Source organism: Macaca mulatta, chromosome 7 (assembly GCF_049350105.2).
Source record: "Macaca mulatta isolate MMU2019108-1 chromosome 7, T2T-MMU8v2.0, whole genome shotgun sequence".
NCBI classification, from domain to species: Eukaryota; Metazoa; Chordata; class Mammalia; order Primates; family Cercopithecidae; genus Macaca; species Macaca mulatta.
In genome coordinates this window covers 125,224,907-125,240,655 of record NC_133412.1, presented here as the reverse complement: position 1 = coordinate 125,240,655, position 15,749 = coordinate 125,224,907, and the positions used below count along the sequence as shown (strand labels likewise).

General features: G+C 43.3%; 1 protein-coding gene across 4 annotated transcripts in view; it reads left to right on the top strand.

Annotated features, from left to right (window-relative positions):
- The window catches only part of NID2 (nidogen 2), a 63,748-nt gene that overhangs the window by 23,287 nt on the left and 24,712 nt on the right, over positions 1-15,749 (top strand). For 2 of the 4 annotated variants that reach the window (XM_015143693.3, XM_015143691.3), the window contains 5 exons: positions 2,499-2,648; positions 3,079-3,324; positions 4,544-4,744; positions 6,376-6,606; positions 15,529-15,672. In XM_015143693.3, the coding sequence (XP_014999179.3) occupies positions 2,499-2,648; positions 3,079-3,324; positions 4,544-4,744; positions 6,376-6,606; positions 15,529-15,672 (972 nt within the window). Of the gene's footprint in view, positions 1-2,498; positions 2,649-3,078; positions 3,325-4,543; positions 4,745-6,375; positions 6,607-15,525; positions 15,673-15,749 lie in introns of all 4 variants that reach the window. The other 2 variants (XM_015143692.3, XM_015143690.3) reach the window with 1 other exon arrangement.

The following is a 15,749-nucleotide window of genomic DNA, read 5'->3' as shown; positions in this document are numbered from 1 at the left end:
CAGGAGCTGCTTCCTTACACTTAGTTGTGAATTTCTGAGCTGTAGAAACCTGAGGTTTTGACACATCCAAGTTACATTCATTTCTTTTCGCTCCAAATTTTTTTTTTTTTTCCCTTTCTTAATAGTGATAGTTTTCTTCACAGCCATCTATTTTACCATAATCCATCCTGGGTTTTTTTTGTTGTTGTTCTGCCTTGAGTTTTATATCATTTTCTATTTAAGTTAAGCTTGTCATTTTCTTGTTTAAATAAAGTTGAGTCATGCCTAATTTCCTATTTTTATCAAACTGGAATTTCTTAGCCAAGTCATCAAGGCCCTATACTAAATCTTGAGTCATAACTTCATTCCTACTATGTTCCAATCAGATTTTCCACTTGAACCAACACTGTCCTGCCAACCCTCAGCTTGCTGCTTTCCCAAGGATCTGCAGGCAGCTCTCCAGTACTGTCCAAAAGTTAATGCCGCTGCTGCTACTCTCATTTCTTACCTGTGCTGTTTTTCAGCATGCTGTAATATTCATCTAGATAATCTTCCCTGCTTGCTTCTATCATTAAACCCGGTTTATAAAGTATGACTCGAATTATACTTGAAGTCTGTGCTGATGAACCCCAGACACGTGGTCATCCCTAATCTAGTGGGCATCCCTAACCTAGTGCTCATGATCTCCGTACTTGGCTCCCAGTGAAGGGGTGGTGGAGAGCAGCAGTTAAGATTCTCGAGCTAGATGTCCTAGGTTCAGATCCCACCTTTGCTACGCACTGCCTTTGTGACTTCAGGCACTTTAGTCCACTGTGCCTCAGCTTTAACTGCAAACAGGTTAAAAAATTGTCCCTGACCAGAGTGGTGGCTCACACCTGTAATCCCAACACTTTGGGAGGCCTAGGTGGGAAGATCACTTGAGCCCAGGAGTTCGAGACAGAGACCAGCCTGGGCAATGCAGGGAGACCCCTCCCCCCAACCAACCCACACCTACTGAAAAACAAAGTAGGCAGGTGTGGTGCATGCTTGTGGCTGCAGCTACTCAAAAAGCTGAGGTAGGATGATCGCTTGAGCCTGGGAAGTCGAGGTTGCAGTGAGCCGAGATTGCACCACTGCTCTCCAGCCTGGCTGACAGAGCAAAACCCTGTCTCAACAACAACAGAGTCCCTGCTACCTAGGGTTGTTGTGTAAATTAAGAGTTAATAAACGTAAAGCCTGTATATGTTAAGCGCTATTTAAGTGTTAACTTTGTTACATTTTAATTTGCTGATGGAAGTCTTGATCCTGGTGACATTGTTACCTATATGATGCTATGTCTCATTAGTTCCTTTGCTTTCTGTTCTCCCTGGGAATACTGGGTAAAGATTGATCTTTGGATTTCTTCCTTCCACTTCTGTCTCCTTTCCAGATAGACCTGAAACACAACTACCACTTGGTTTTCCCTAAGAGTAGGGTGTCCTCCTTCACACTAGCATCAGTGTCTCAAGCTAGAATTCCATGCCATCCCTGCTTAAACAGCATGCTCCTGGAGTCTCCAGCCAACTCCACCTCCTGGAGATGCGGAGGCAGAGGTGTGTGCAGCCACTAGGCCTCCTGGTGGCTATGCTTGGGATTGGCATATTCCCCAGTGTCCTTGAGAAAGCACCCCCCTGTCCATCCACAACCCCCGCCACACCCTACCCTCTTGGCAATTTCCTTTATGAACCATGGCGTTTGTTCCAGTTTCCCCATTTCTTTGCAGCACAGATGGCCCTCTTCTTTTAATGGGTAGAATAAGTAGGAGATGGAAGCAACAGCTGCTGGAGCACTGAGCTTATCTTGGTCCTCCGTAATTTCTGGAAGATCTGCGAGTGGGGCCCAAGCTGTCTGCTATTGCATGGAAATCATGCTTGTACCATACCTATCATAGTTAAACCCTGCCGAGGGCATAGGGCATTTTAATAGCTTGAATCCCTGTTGCTTTGCCCTCCTCTGTCCCCTTCTCCTCATGCCCTTTCTTTGAGGTAGGTGCATGTGTTTTTTAAGACCCTTCCCTCAAAACAATCTTGGTAGTGAGACCAGCTATTAAGTTCAGTGTTACCTGAAAGAAGGATGGTTAGACATAAGACATTTGTTAGCTTCTCTATTATGTCCTCCTCTCAGGATGTCTTTAGGTTGAACCATATAAAAGTGCTGATATTTAGCCCTTTTTGACCCACAAAAATAGTGGTTTCATGAAGTTTAACCTAACGCGTACTTACTGGTTCGCTTTCATTTACTGTGCTCAAACCCACGGGTGCAGCCTCATCTTCGTTCACCAACTCGGCAATGAGACCCAGCTGGGAGCAGTAAGCAATTCTTCTTGCCAGCAGACAAAGCAGGTTAATTCCCTTGGGTTGAATGTTACCCCAGTCTCTCAAACATCAAAAACTGTTTGTTATGATGTAAACTGCTTCTGTGGAGTGGATGCTGTGTCCCTGATGCAGCAATGACATTGGAATCATTTAGTCCTTTTAAGGCAAGTTTGTTTTATTTTTCAGTCTTCACATATAATGCTGCCAACAAGGAAACCTGTGAACACAACCACAGACAATGCTCCCGGCATGCCTTCTGCACGGACTATGCCACTGGCTTCTGCTGCCACTGCCAATCCAAGTTTTATGGAAATGGGAAGCACTGTCTGCCTGAAGGTAATTACTGGGACTGGGAACTCCTGTGTGTCTATTCCTGCTGCTTACCTGTTTCCAGCTACCACTGTGAGCTCTGCTTTATGGACCAAACATCTCCACTACTTAAATCAGAGTGCTATCAACTTGGAGGTGCTCAATAAATGTTAGAGGAATGAACTGGTTTGGGCTGATTCTCAATTTGAGGATTATCCAGAAATGCTTCCTTCTACCAGCTCATTAGAGCCAAAGTTGTAGTGGAGAGAAGGAGGAGGGGAGAAAACAGACTGGAGGCAGGACTGTTTCATATATGGATAATTGGTTGGTTAGGAAATCATTAAAGCGACTTGCTAAAGAGTGAGTTTTGGAAGTTGTCAATGGAATAATTATACCTGTGTACACTTATCTCTAGCCAGGATGATGCCCAAGCTTAACTGGATTTGCTGTCTTTTAGGGGCACCTCACCGAGTGAATGGGAAAGTGAGTGGCCACCTCCGCGTGGGCCATACACCTGTGCACTTCACGGACGTGGACCTGCATGCGTATGTCGTGGGCAATGACGGCAGAGCCTACACAGCCATCAGCCACATCCCACAGCCAGCAGCCCAGGCCCTCCTCCCGCTCACACCAATTGGAGGCCTGTTTGGCTGGCTCTTTGCTTTAGAAAAACCTGGCTCTGAGAATGGCTTCAGCCTCGCAGGTGAGTAGGGTCTCTGAGAAAGTCGGTAGTCAGTGTTGCTTTGGCAGTGGTGCTCCTTGGGGCAGTGTCTTTAGGCCTTTACACAGTGAAAGAGGAATCACTTGTTTAACGTTCTAGAGCCACATGTGTGTAGTTCTCTGGCCAGAGGTTGCTGGGAATGGTTTGACCTCACATCACTGATTTTTGAAAGGCAGTGATTTCTTCTAAATGTTCTCCCAGCTGTTCTGAGAAACAGGATGATTCCATTCAGAACATTTGTGTCCTCTTACTCCAATTCATTGAAGCATATTTGTCAGGCTTTTAAAATTATGCACAGATCTGTCAAATGGTACTTGGGGCACCTGGGGATGATTTTACTTCATGGTGAAGGGGTGCCCTTCTCCCAGCTCTGCAACCTATAATAGTATAGGGGGGTGCGCCCCAGACTTGCACCTGCACACATCACCTGGAGGTCTTGTCAAAATGTGAATTATGGTTCAGCAGGCCTGGGGTAAGGGGTCTGTGATTTTGCTTTTCTACCAAGCTCCTAGGAGGTACCAGTGCTGCTGGAAAGGCCACCCATTGACAGCAAGGATTTAGAAGATATTTTTTGGATTCTCACCTTCCCACTTGAAAACTTGTTTCCTAGTGGTTTTATCTTTATTGCATGAAAAATAGTTTTGTGAGAAGTTCTTCCCCCATCTTTAACTGCAGAGCTCAGTGGCTGTTCATAGGTTCTTGCCTTTAATCAAAATTTGAATAAAGCCCTTGTGTCAAAAGTAGATAAAATAGGGCACACCTTGTTAAATTTCTATTTCAGATAAACAATTTTCTAGTATAATTGCATGAGACATACTTATCTGAAATTCAAACAAAAAACCCTGAATGTCTTGGGTGGTTTTTTTTTTTGTTGTTGTTGTTGTTGTTAGGCTTATATGTTTTTTGCTAAGTCTAGCAACCTTAGAGAAAAGTCAAGGGCGTTCCCAAGAGTATTTCTCACAGAATACAAGCTTGTTTAAAGAGAAGCTGGGTGAGGTAAGGCAGGATGAAACCATATTCTTCAATGGAAAAGTTTGGGAACTTATGGAATCAACAGCTGACAGTGTTTACTCTCAGTATCAGATAATCTCCTTAGGCACGATCTCCAACAGCAGTAGAAATTGGGAGGGGGCGGTATGTATTGGTAACTGTTTAAGCACAACCTCTTTTCATCCCTATGCTGAATGTTTTTCATCTCCAGGTGCTGCCTTTACCCATGACATGGAAGTTACATTCTACCCAGGAGAGGAGAGGGTTCATATCACTCAAACTGCTGAGGGACTTGACCCAGAGAACTATCTGAGCATTAAGACCAACATTCAAGGCCAGGTGCCTTACATCCCAGCAAATTTCACAGCCCACATCTCTCCCTACAAGGAGCTGTACCACTACTCAGACTCCAGTATGTATAACCCAGTCTTCACATCTGTAAAATGGGGATTATGCCCATCTTACAAGATAGATACAAGGCTTAAATGACTTATATGCCATGTCCTAGAACAGTGCATGGAACATAAAATGAGCTCTATGTTATTACTCTTATTGTTATAAGAAAATGTGTAAGTGAGCAGAATGCTGGCTGCTATACACAATATCTATATCCCTACCTAGTACTTTCAAATAATAAAATCAATAGCAACATTGTCCATGGGGTGGGTAGGGATGGTATATACAGTTTTTAACCATCCTACTTTCTGCAACATGGAAAAATATTGATTACTGGAATTTGTCTCAGCTTGTTTCAGCTGATGAGTTCAGGTTGCTTTAAAAATCAGAGGCCCGGTGCAGTGGCTCACGCCTGTAATCCCAGCACTTTGGGAGGCTGAGGCAGGTTGATCACCTGAGGTCAGGAGTTTGAGACCAGCCTGGCCAACATGGCGAAACCTGTCTCTACTAAAAATACAAAATTAGCCGGGTGTGGTGGCATGCTCCTGTGATCCCAGCTACTTGGGAGGCTGGGTCAGGAGAATTGCCTGAACCCAGGAAGTTGAGGTTGCAATAAGCCGAGTTTATACCACTGTACTCCAGCCTGGGTGACAGAGCGAGACTCCATCTCAAAAACAAAACCAAAAACACAGAGATGCTGTATTTTATTATAAAACTAATGCTAGATTTGGAGTCAAAAGATAACATATCCTGGATTTGCCATTTAATATCTGTAGGGAAAGGCCTCTTAATATCTGAGAATGTATTTTCTCATCTTTAGCATGGAACTAAAAATGTTTTTTCTATGTTACATGGTCAATAATGTGTGTGAAGCGTGATGTGTTCTGTGAAAATACTACCTGCATACAGGATGCGGCCTCTATCACAGTTGCTGTTGTGCAGCACAGCAATCCGGACTGAGTTGTGCCTTTCCTCTAACCCCTGCTGCTCCTATGCTGAGAGCTGGCAGCCTGGCAGGAGATGTAGGGAAGACAATGGGAAGCAGCGACCTGGGCTGTGAACAAAATGGTCAGTGTCCAGATCACTGACCTGGGCTTGACTCCTAGACTCAGATTGTGAGAGACAACCCTTTCCTTGCTCTGGAATCCTTCAGATTTACTGAAGTGCGAGGTGTTGGAAGTCGTCACTTCTGTGCAATGTAGAGGATGGATTGGTTTAAAATTTAGGGTGTAGAGTTAAACCAGTGTGAGTTTCATTTTCAGTTCTACCATGAAGCAGCGTTACATCTTAGGCTACTTAACCTCTGTGAGCCTCTGATCACACAATTCAGTGCCCATCTCACCAGGCTGTTGTGAGGAAGAAACGAGGCAGTATGTATAGAGCACCCTTGGCATGACTGGCACTCAGTAACACTTATTTGCATATAATAACACGGACAACTGTAGTGCCTTCTCCCCCTCAGCACTGTGGCTTTGCATCCACTCAGGTTTTTGGGATTTCCTTGCAAATTTTTTCATATAAACTCAGGAAGTTCCCAAGGGAACACACTCCAAGAATTAGATGAAAACCTCTGCAGAAAAATCCACCCCACATGAAAATCTCTTTATTTAATATATTTTTTAAAAACTACCAATGTGTTTATTGCAGCTGTGACCTCTACAAGTTCCAGAGACTACTCTCTGACTTTTGGTGCAATCAACCAAACATGGTCCTACCGCATCCACCAGAACATCACTTACCAGGTGTGCAGGCACGCCCCCAGACGCCCGGCCTTCCCTACCACCCAGCAGCTGAGTGTGGACCGGGTCTTTGCCTTGTATAATGATGAAGAAAGAGTGCTTAGATTTGCTGTGACCAATCAGATTGGCCCGGTTGAAGGTAAGGTTTCCTTTTTTTGTTGTTGGGTAAAAATGACATCCTTTTAAGTAGAGTTAAAATGATTCACAGAGGTTACTAAGGGTTACCTAGTGCCAGGCTGTGTTAGGTGCTAGGTATAAGGATGAATAGAACAGATCCTTGCCCTTGAGTTGGAAACAGGCAGAAAAGAGTTTTAGGGCAGGGAACAGTGTCCCTGCCAAAGTCAGGAAATAGAGCATGGTATGTGAGGCTGGTTTAGAGCAATACCCAACTGTGTGTGCCAATCGGGAATATACCTGTGAACAAGGTGGACTGGAATTAGGGAGAGCAATGCTGACAAGTATTTGTTACAAGTGTGATAAGTGCAGGGAACTATGAGTCTAGTTTGAAGATTGAGGAGAGATATCACCACGAAAGTGACATTTTAGCTAAAACAGATGAGGAGAATTTCATCCAAAACCAAGGTGGGGCAAAGAGCTAGTACCTGGAAAAACAAAACATGGAACTTGATGTCTAACCTCCCCCTCCACGATCCCCAGAACATTAGAGTTACTGGTGAAAGACTGGATGCTTTTCCCTGAAGCTCAGGAACAAGAGAGGGGTGTCTGCTCTTGCCTTTTTTATTCAATTCAGTACTTGAAGTGCTAGCCAGGGTGATTAGGCAAGAACACGAAATAAAAGCCATCTAAATTGGAAAGGACAAAGTAAAATTAGTTTCAGATGACATTTTATGTAGAAAATCTCAGGAATTCACTAAAAAACTATTAGAACTAAAGAACAAGTTCAGCAATGTTACAGGATATGCAAGATCAGTACACCAAATTAATTGCATTTATAGTAGCAATAAGCAAACCGAAGATTAAGAAATTGTTTCAAAAAGAGAGAAATTTTTAAAAAGAAGTGCAGTACTTGTACATTGCATCCCACAAAACATTTTTTGGAAAAAAGTTAAGACCCAGATAAATGGGAAGACCGTTCCATATTCATGGATTGGAAGACTTAATATGGTTAAGATGTGAATACTTCCTGAATTGATTTATTAATTCAACATAAACCCTATGAGAATCTCAGCTGGCTCTTTGCAGAAATTGGCAAGCTGATTCTAGAATTTATATGGAAATTCAAAGAACCCAGAATAGCCAAAACAATCTTGGAAAAGAAGCATAAAGTCAGACTCATATTTCTCAAACTCGAAGTGTAGAGTAATCAAGACAATGTGGTCCTGGTATAAGAATACACGTACAGATCAAGGGAATAGAAGTGGGAACCCAGAAATAGACACTCACGTTAAAAGTCGATTGCTTTTTCAACAACAGTGCCATAACAATTCAATGGAGAAAGAATAGTCTTTTAAACTGTTAACTATGGTGCTGGGACCACTGAGTGACCACATACAAAAGAATGAAGTTGAACCCTTTACCTCACAGCATATCCAAAAATCAACTCAAAATGGACCAACAGACCTAAGTGTAAGAGCTAAAACTTTTAGAAAAAACATTGGGGGTAAATTTTTGTGACTTTGAATTTGGTAACGGTTTGTTAGGTACGACACTAAAAGCACAAGCAACAGCAAAATAAACTGGGTGTCATCAACATTTTAAAAGTTTATGCTTCAGGCCAGGTTTGGTGGCTCACGCCTGTAATCCCAGCACTTTGGGAGGCCGAGGTGGGCGGATCACAAGGTCAGGAGATGGGGACCATCCCGGCTAACACAGTGAAACCTCGTCTCTACTAAAAATACAAAAAATTAGCTGGGCATGGTGGTGGGTGTCTGTAGTCCCAGCTACTCTGGAGGCTGAGGCAGCAGAATGGCGTGAACCTGGGAGGCGGAGCTTGCAGTGAGTGGAGATCGCACCACTGCACTCTAGCCTGGGAGACAGAGCAAGACTCCGTCTCAAAAAAAAATTATGCTTCAAAGGACATTATTAAGAAAGTGAAAACACAACCCATAGAATGGGAAGACAGTATTGTAAATCATGTATTTAATAAGACTTGTTCTAGAGTATATGAAGCATTCTTACAACTCAGAAACAAGCTAACTAAAAGATGGGCAAAGGATCTGCAATGACCTTTCTCCAGAAAGATATACAGATACCCACCCAATGGGCATGTGTGAAGATGCTCAGCATCATTAGTCATCAGGGAAATGCAAATCAAAACCACAATGAGATACTACTTTACCTCATGTGGTTGAGTATAATCAAAAAACGGGTAATAAGTGTTGGCTAGAACGTGGAAAACTCGGAACCCTCATACGTTGCTGATGTGATTATAAAATGACGTGGCTACTGTGAAAAACAGAAAATAGCAGTTTCTCAAAGTGAAACACGATGTTGCCATTTAATGGAGCAATTCTACTCCACCCTATATACCCAAAAGAAATAACGTAGGTCCCTATAAAAACTGATTTGTGTATATTCATAGTGGCATTATTCATAATAGCCAAAAGGTAGAAGCAACACACATGTCCATCAGTTGATGAATGGACACCAAAAAATATATTCATATACTGGAATATTATTCAACCATAAAAAGGAATGAAGTACGGATATGTGCAACAACATGGATGAACTCTGAAAACTTTAAGTGAAGGTAGCCAGTGACAAAGGACAGCACACTAAATGGTTACATTTATATAAAATATCCAAAATAGGCAAATCCATATACATAGAAAGCATATTGTGGTTGCCCAGGGCTAAGAGATAATGAGGGAATAGGGAGTTAATAGCTACAGGGTACAGGGTTAATTTTGGGGGTGATGAAAATGTTTTGAAATTGATTGTGGTGATGGTTGTATAACACTGAATATACTAAATTGTTTAATTATGTACTTTAAATGGATGAATTGTATGGTATATGAATTACATCTCAATTGAAGACCGGGCATGGTGGCTTATGCCTGTAATCCCAGCACTTTGGGAGACTGAGGTGGGTGGATCACCTGAGGTCAGGCATTCAAGACCAGCCTGGCCAACATGGCGAAACCCTGTCTCTACAAAAGAAAATAAAAAATATATAAATATATACACACACAAAAATTAGCCAGGTGTTGTGGCTTGTGCCTGTAGTCCCAGCTACTCAGGAGGCTGAAACAGGAGAATTGCTTGAACCCAGGAGGCGGAGGTTGCAGTGAGCCGGGATTGTGCCACTGCATTCCAGCCTGTGCGAGAGAGAGAGACTCTGCTTCAAAAAATAAAAATAGAAGCAAACAGTATTAGAAACAAAACTCTAAAACCATTCTCATCGGGCACAGTGGCTTGTACCTGTAATCTCAGATACTCTGGAGGCTGAGATGGGAGGATCACCTGAGCCCAGGAGTTTGAGACCAGTGTTGGCCACATAACAAGACCTGTCTCAAAATAAGCAGTGGTTCTCAAATTTCAATGACCATTAGCCTCACCTGTGAAGACTGATTTTAAAATGTTCTAAGCATATCATACCACAGAAAGACATGCAGGAAACTTAAAAGCATGTTGCTCTGTGAAAGCAGCTAGTCTGATAAAGGCTACATACAGAATCATTCTAACTGTGACATTCTGGAAAAGGTTACACTCTAGAGACAGTAAAAAGATCAGTGCCAGTGGTTCGGGAGGAAGGAGGAGAAGGATGCATGGGTGGAACACGGGATTTTTAGGGCAGTGAAATTATTCTGTACGATACTGTAATAGGCCATTATGTGTTTGTCAGTCTATAGAACTGTCCAACACCAAGAGAGCCCTACTGCAGACTATGGGCATTAGTTAATAATGTATCAATATTGATCGGGGATAACAAATGCACCACACTAATGCACAATGTTAATAGGGGAAACTGCACATTGCGGGCGGGGGGGATATGGGAGCTCTGTACTTCCTGCTCCATTTTTCTCTAAATGTAAAACCATCCTAAAAACCAAGGTCTTAATTATTAAAAAATGTTTCAAGCAAGCCAGAGGATGAGCTTGTGAAGTCAGGGAACTCTACAGATGGGGAGTGGCTTTGTCAGATCAAGGGGACATTTAGTTCTGAAAACCAGGTCATGTTTTCCCCTGGAATGTGAGAGCCACACAAGGAGAAAAAAACCATCTTCATTCACAGCCACTGTATTGAAACTGTTGAGCCCAGAGTTAGCTCCTCAGCGAGGTGAATCTGTAAGTAATACACAGTTCTGTGCTTTGTTACTGGAGCTGAGGGCTCCTTAAGCCTCAGCAGGCTCAATAAAGAAGTGTTGCTTCAGCAATAGGACAAGATTAAGGTATCAAGACGGGACTCTTTTCTAGGATGTGGAAGTGACTTGTAATGAGAATCCCGAGGTGGTTTGGTTGATTGGTTTTAAGAAACTTGGTTGGGAATGTAGGCACTGGGTGCCCAGAGATGGGATTGTAAGGTAGCAAATGAACACATGAAAATATGAGTTGATTTTAGGGGAACATGTAAATTAGAAAGGGAAAGATTGCTGTACTAGATTTCTCAATGAGAGATTTAAAACTACTGGGGAGAATGGTCTTTACCTTTAAATGTCCGGGTCAGCCCTGTGTTGGGTGTAGGCATCTGATCTGTAAAAGCAACCGTTCGTGAAATAATCTCCTAGGCTACGGAGTCCCATTCAGATTCTGGAACCATTTAGGAAAAAGATGTATCTCTGGGTATATTTTTCCTAGAAAACATACCAAATGAGAGTAAGAAAGGATCAGAGAAAGCAAACTGGCAGGTACCAAGTTGCTTGTTTTCTTTAGAATTTTATGATTTTCCCTATCACCCCAGTCAAGTAATGTCAAAGGATGATTTACTTGGTGCCAAGTACTGTTCTAAGCACCTTACATGAATTAACTCATTTAATCCCCACAGCGACCTCTACCCAATGGTGGGGTAGGGGTGGGGTTGTTATCCCATTTTACAGATAATGAGACTGAGGTATAGAAATGAAGTAATTTGCCTGGTCATAGTAAGTGGTGAGCTGGGACTCAAGGGCACTGGCTCCAGTATGCACACCCTTACCCCTCATGGCTCTGATATTCCACGCTGGCCTCATGACTGCCTCATAATTTAGACCAAACTTTAAAAGAGGCAATGTGTGTCTTTTAAACCCTTTGTGTTTGAACCCTACTTCATCCACCCACAGCAGTACTGTTCGTTCTACCTGAATAGGAGGAAAAAAAAGACAACAAAAAAGAAACACCAACAGACAAGTTTTTTCTTTCCCCTCTTGGTGCATAGCAGTATCTTCCTAAGAACTGCTCACTTTTTCCGGAGGGAGCTATCATCTGGTTGGAATTCATGGGAAACAGCACAGCTGTCCACACCTGATGTGGCTGTGGCACAATTTCCCAGGGCAAGGCTGCAGAACTGGGGTGTCTTTCCCAGTGAGTAATCGAAGCCTCTGTCCCTCGTTGACTTCCCAACCAGCAGTGCCACCCCCCACCAATTGTTTGAGCTTTAAGTTTTAAGTGTGAGCTAGCCGTTTTTTTTTTTTCTCGTCGTTTTGTGGGGGTCATAAAACAGGATCCAAAAATCCTTCCTGTCCTTCCACTTCAATGGTCGTTTTGGCAAGTTGAGGAGGCTCTGGGCAGAGGGCCGTGCAGTGAAGCTGAACGGACTGTTCCTTTAAGGAAAACCGCTCTTCCCCTTGATTAAATGAGTAAATTAGTTCCAGATCCTCTGCTGGAGAGTTGAGCAGTTTAAGAGGGTGAAATAGAAAATGTCTTAAGAAGGATACTGCTGTTCTTTACTTACTATAATAGGAGAAAAGCTTACAAGTCATAGAGAAGGAGTCGTGAAATGGTTTTAGAAATGTATTTTTAAAATGTTTTGGGAAGCCAAGTTCAGCGAATGGGGCCCAGTGCTCAGAAGAGCGCCATGCTTGGTTTAATGCTTTACTTTGAACCATGGGCTCCACATTTTCATTCTGCACTAGGGATTGCAAATTATGGAACTAATCCTGTAAGTGACATACGTTTTAAATCAGTATTGAGTAATTAGGGATACTTTCTTCTCAATTTTAGATAGGATAATATAGCCCATCCAAGTTTGCAAGTCAACTTTTGAGCTGAGTTTTTGTTATTGTTTTTTTCTTGTAATGCCTAACAGGGTGGTAAGCTCTTGATGTCCATGTGAACTCACTAATCTTTGCTGGAATGTGCCATGGTGAAATTTTGATGCTGGAAAGTACTGAATAAGAAGGCTAAGCATTAGTATCTATAAATTAAAACATGTTGACGATTACTTCCTGCTTTGGTGGGTTATGTCAGGCATTTTGTACAGAATCTGCCTAAAATGGAAAAACAATGATGGGGGAGAATCATATTCTTGTCTTACATTGGGTCCTCATGGATGGGGACATGACCTTGTCCTCAGTTATAACCTGTTGAGGGACTGACTCAGGAACCTGGTCTAGGCTCAAGTTAACTTGGCAACCACAACCCCAGCGTAGTGCCTCCTTCCTGTCAGCCAAGAGATCCAGAGGAACAGACTTCCAAGGATGTCTGCATGCTTCAGGGAGCTAGGCTTATGCTTACATAGTTCATCAGGTTTAAAAAGTGCTAGAATTTTTTGTTGGTCCTTTGTTTTGGCAAAGATTCTGTTACTCCGGCCAACAACATTATGGTGAACTGAGGATAAACCCCATAGCCCTCCTTATTTTCAGCCAATAATACGGGAATCAATAATATGGGAATATTCCACTCCAAGAATGCACTGTGGTGTTTCTTATAAAGTGGGTTGGAAGGGGTTTGCCAGAAAACAAGGTTGTCTCAGCCAAGGCATCGCAGCTCACAGCAGGCTATGAGAGGGCACTTGGAAGAGCCATAGCATGGGCAGTAGGGCAGGCACTGGGAAGAATGCCAGACACTCTGAAGGACTGGGAGTGAGTCCAGTCTAAGAGGTTGGCTGCAGCAGTCAGCACTTGGGATCTAGACTAGGAGTCACTTTGGGCAAGTCTCCCCCGATAGCAGTAGGGTTGTGGTTGCCGAGTTGAGAGCATAGACCAGGTTCCTGAGTCAGCATCTGTTACAACGGAGAACATCAGGGTCATGTCCTCACTGAAGGCTCAGTATAAGACAAGAACCTGATTCTCTCCTGTTGTTGTTTCTCCATTTTAATAGAAGATTCTGTACAAAGCAGAGTGGGGGACATGGGTCAGAGTGAAATGATAGAGAATCCAGGAGGAGGTGGTAAAACGGGTAGTACTGCCAGAGTCTGCCTACAGATGCCATGATGCTGGTGTCTGGGGGTAGTGAGAACTGGCAAGCAGCACGGGACTCAGAGGATACTAAGCTGGCTATCAAGACCAGGGCCTCAGGCACAGAAGTATGAGGCAGAAGCCTGAGTTATTACAACTTAGATGGAGCCCCCTTCGTAGCAGAGATGGCTCAATGTAGAACCTGACAGGCTTAGCCGGGGCTCTGGAAATTTTTTGAGTCTAAGATTAGAGTTAATTCTAGGGACTGAGATTGAGCTAGAACCTCAAATAATGATGAACAGTGGCCCCACTGAGAAGGCAGAAGGAATGCAGTCAGTAGAGACTGGGTAGACCTGCCAACGGGGAACTGCCTTTCAAATATATTCTGTTGGGTTTTCTTAATTTTCTTTAGCAGGATTGGCAAATGTGCATATTCTTATTTCCATTTGACATGGCAGAATTGGGAGTACACAGAAGTGCTCGAGTTGATAGATTCATTCTACCTGAGCATCTGACACTCCTTCCAATACCTCTATGCCATTGGTAGACGAGATAACTTGATGAAGTTCCTTCGGCAAGGGTTGCAGCAAAGCGGTGGAAAGCATGGGCTATGGAGCCAGATTGCTAGGCTTTTATTCCAGCTCCATCCACCTCTTCTGACGGTGTTACTCTGGGCAGGTTATTTGGCCTCTCTGTGATGCAGAAGTGGAGATAATATTTTCCTCACCATGTAGTTAAGAGGATGTAATCAGGCATTCTTCTGTCTGTTTAGAACAGTGCCTCACACGTAAATGCTCAATGAGCATTGACTATTATGTAGAAATAAATACATCTTTTTAAGACGTGGTCTTGTTCTGTGACCTAGGCTGGAGTGCAGTGGCACAATCGTGGCTCACTGCAAGCTTAAGCTCCTGGGCTCAAGTCATCCTCCTGCCTCACCCTCTGGAGTAGCTGAGACTGCAAGCATGGGCCACCATGCTCGGCTAATTTTCTTTCTTTCTTTTTTTTAGTAGAGATAAGGTCTTGGCATATTGCCCAGGCTGGTCTTGAACTCCCGGCCTCAAATGATCCTCCTACCTCAGCCTCCCAAAGTTCTGGGATTACAGGCATGAGCCACCATGCTCAGCCAAAATAGACTTCTCTAGGGAAGGTTTCAGTTGTTAAGTAATCGCTACCTAGTGAGTAGATGGATCCTCGGTCAGGCTACTCCTGAAGAGTAAATACTGGGTAAGTCATTCCCGTTTAGTCTTAGGAATCTTTAAACAGCAAGATGTTTTTAATTAATTGGATTTGCCCATAAAAATTGGGAATTTTAGTAAGAGATTGAGAGATTTAGAACCAGGAAGTTGGAGTCTGAGTCCTTGCTGTGCCACTTCCTGACTTTGTGAGCTTGGGCAATTTTCCCATGTCTCAATTTCCTCATCTGTGAAAATGACCCATAATGGGGATAACAGCTCACCACACAGAATTATCCCAAGAATCACAGGAAATAATAGAGCAAAAGCACTTTTAAAACAGATGTGTTGGGCGTTTTTATTCCCTGGATGCAAACCTACTGAAAGCAAGTAAAGGTACTAGTTGTCTGTAGGGTAGGCAATAGGAAGCCATGCTGGAGTTTAAAACTGAAGTGCAGAAAATCCCTAGCTTCGGATATGGATAATTGAGTAAGGTCTCCAGGTGTGTCACAAAACAGACATGCAGTCAGTTCTGAGGACTCTTCTATCTCTATCTGTGACATTCTCTTACCAATCGCCAGATTGTACTTTTATGTCCCCTCTACTCAAGCAGAGGATTCAGACCCCACTCCGGTGAATCCTTGCTATGATGGGAGCCACATGTGTGACACAACAGCACGGTGCCATCCGGGGACAGGTGTAGATTACACCTGTGAGTGCGCCTCTGGGTACCAGGGAGATGGACGGAGCTGTGTGGGTAAGAGCTATGTTCTCGTGTCTCCTTCTTGTAGCCCTTGTTCTTCCTCTGCCCTCCCAGCATTATATCTGTAGAAG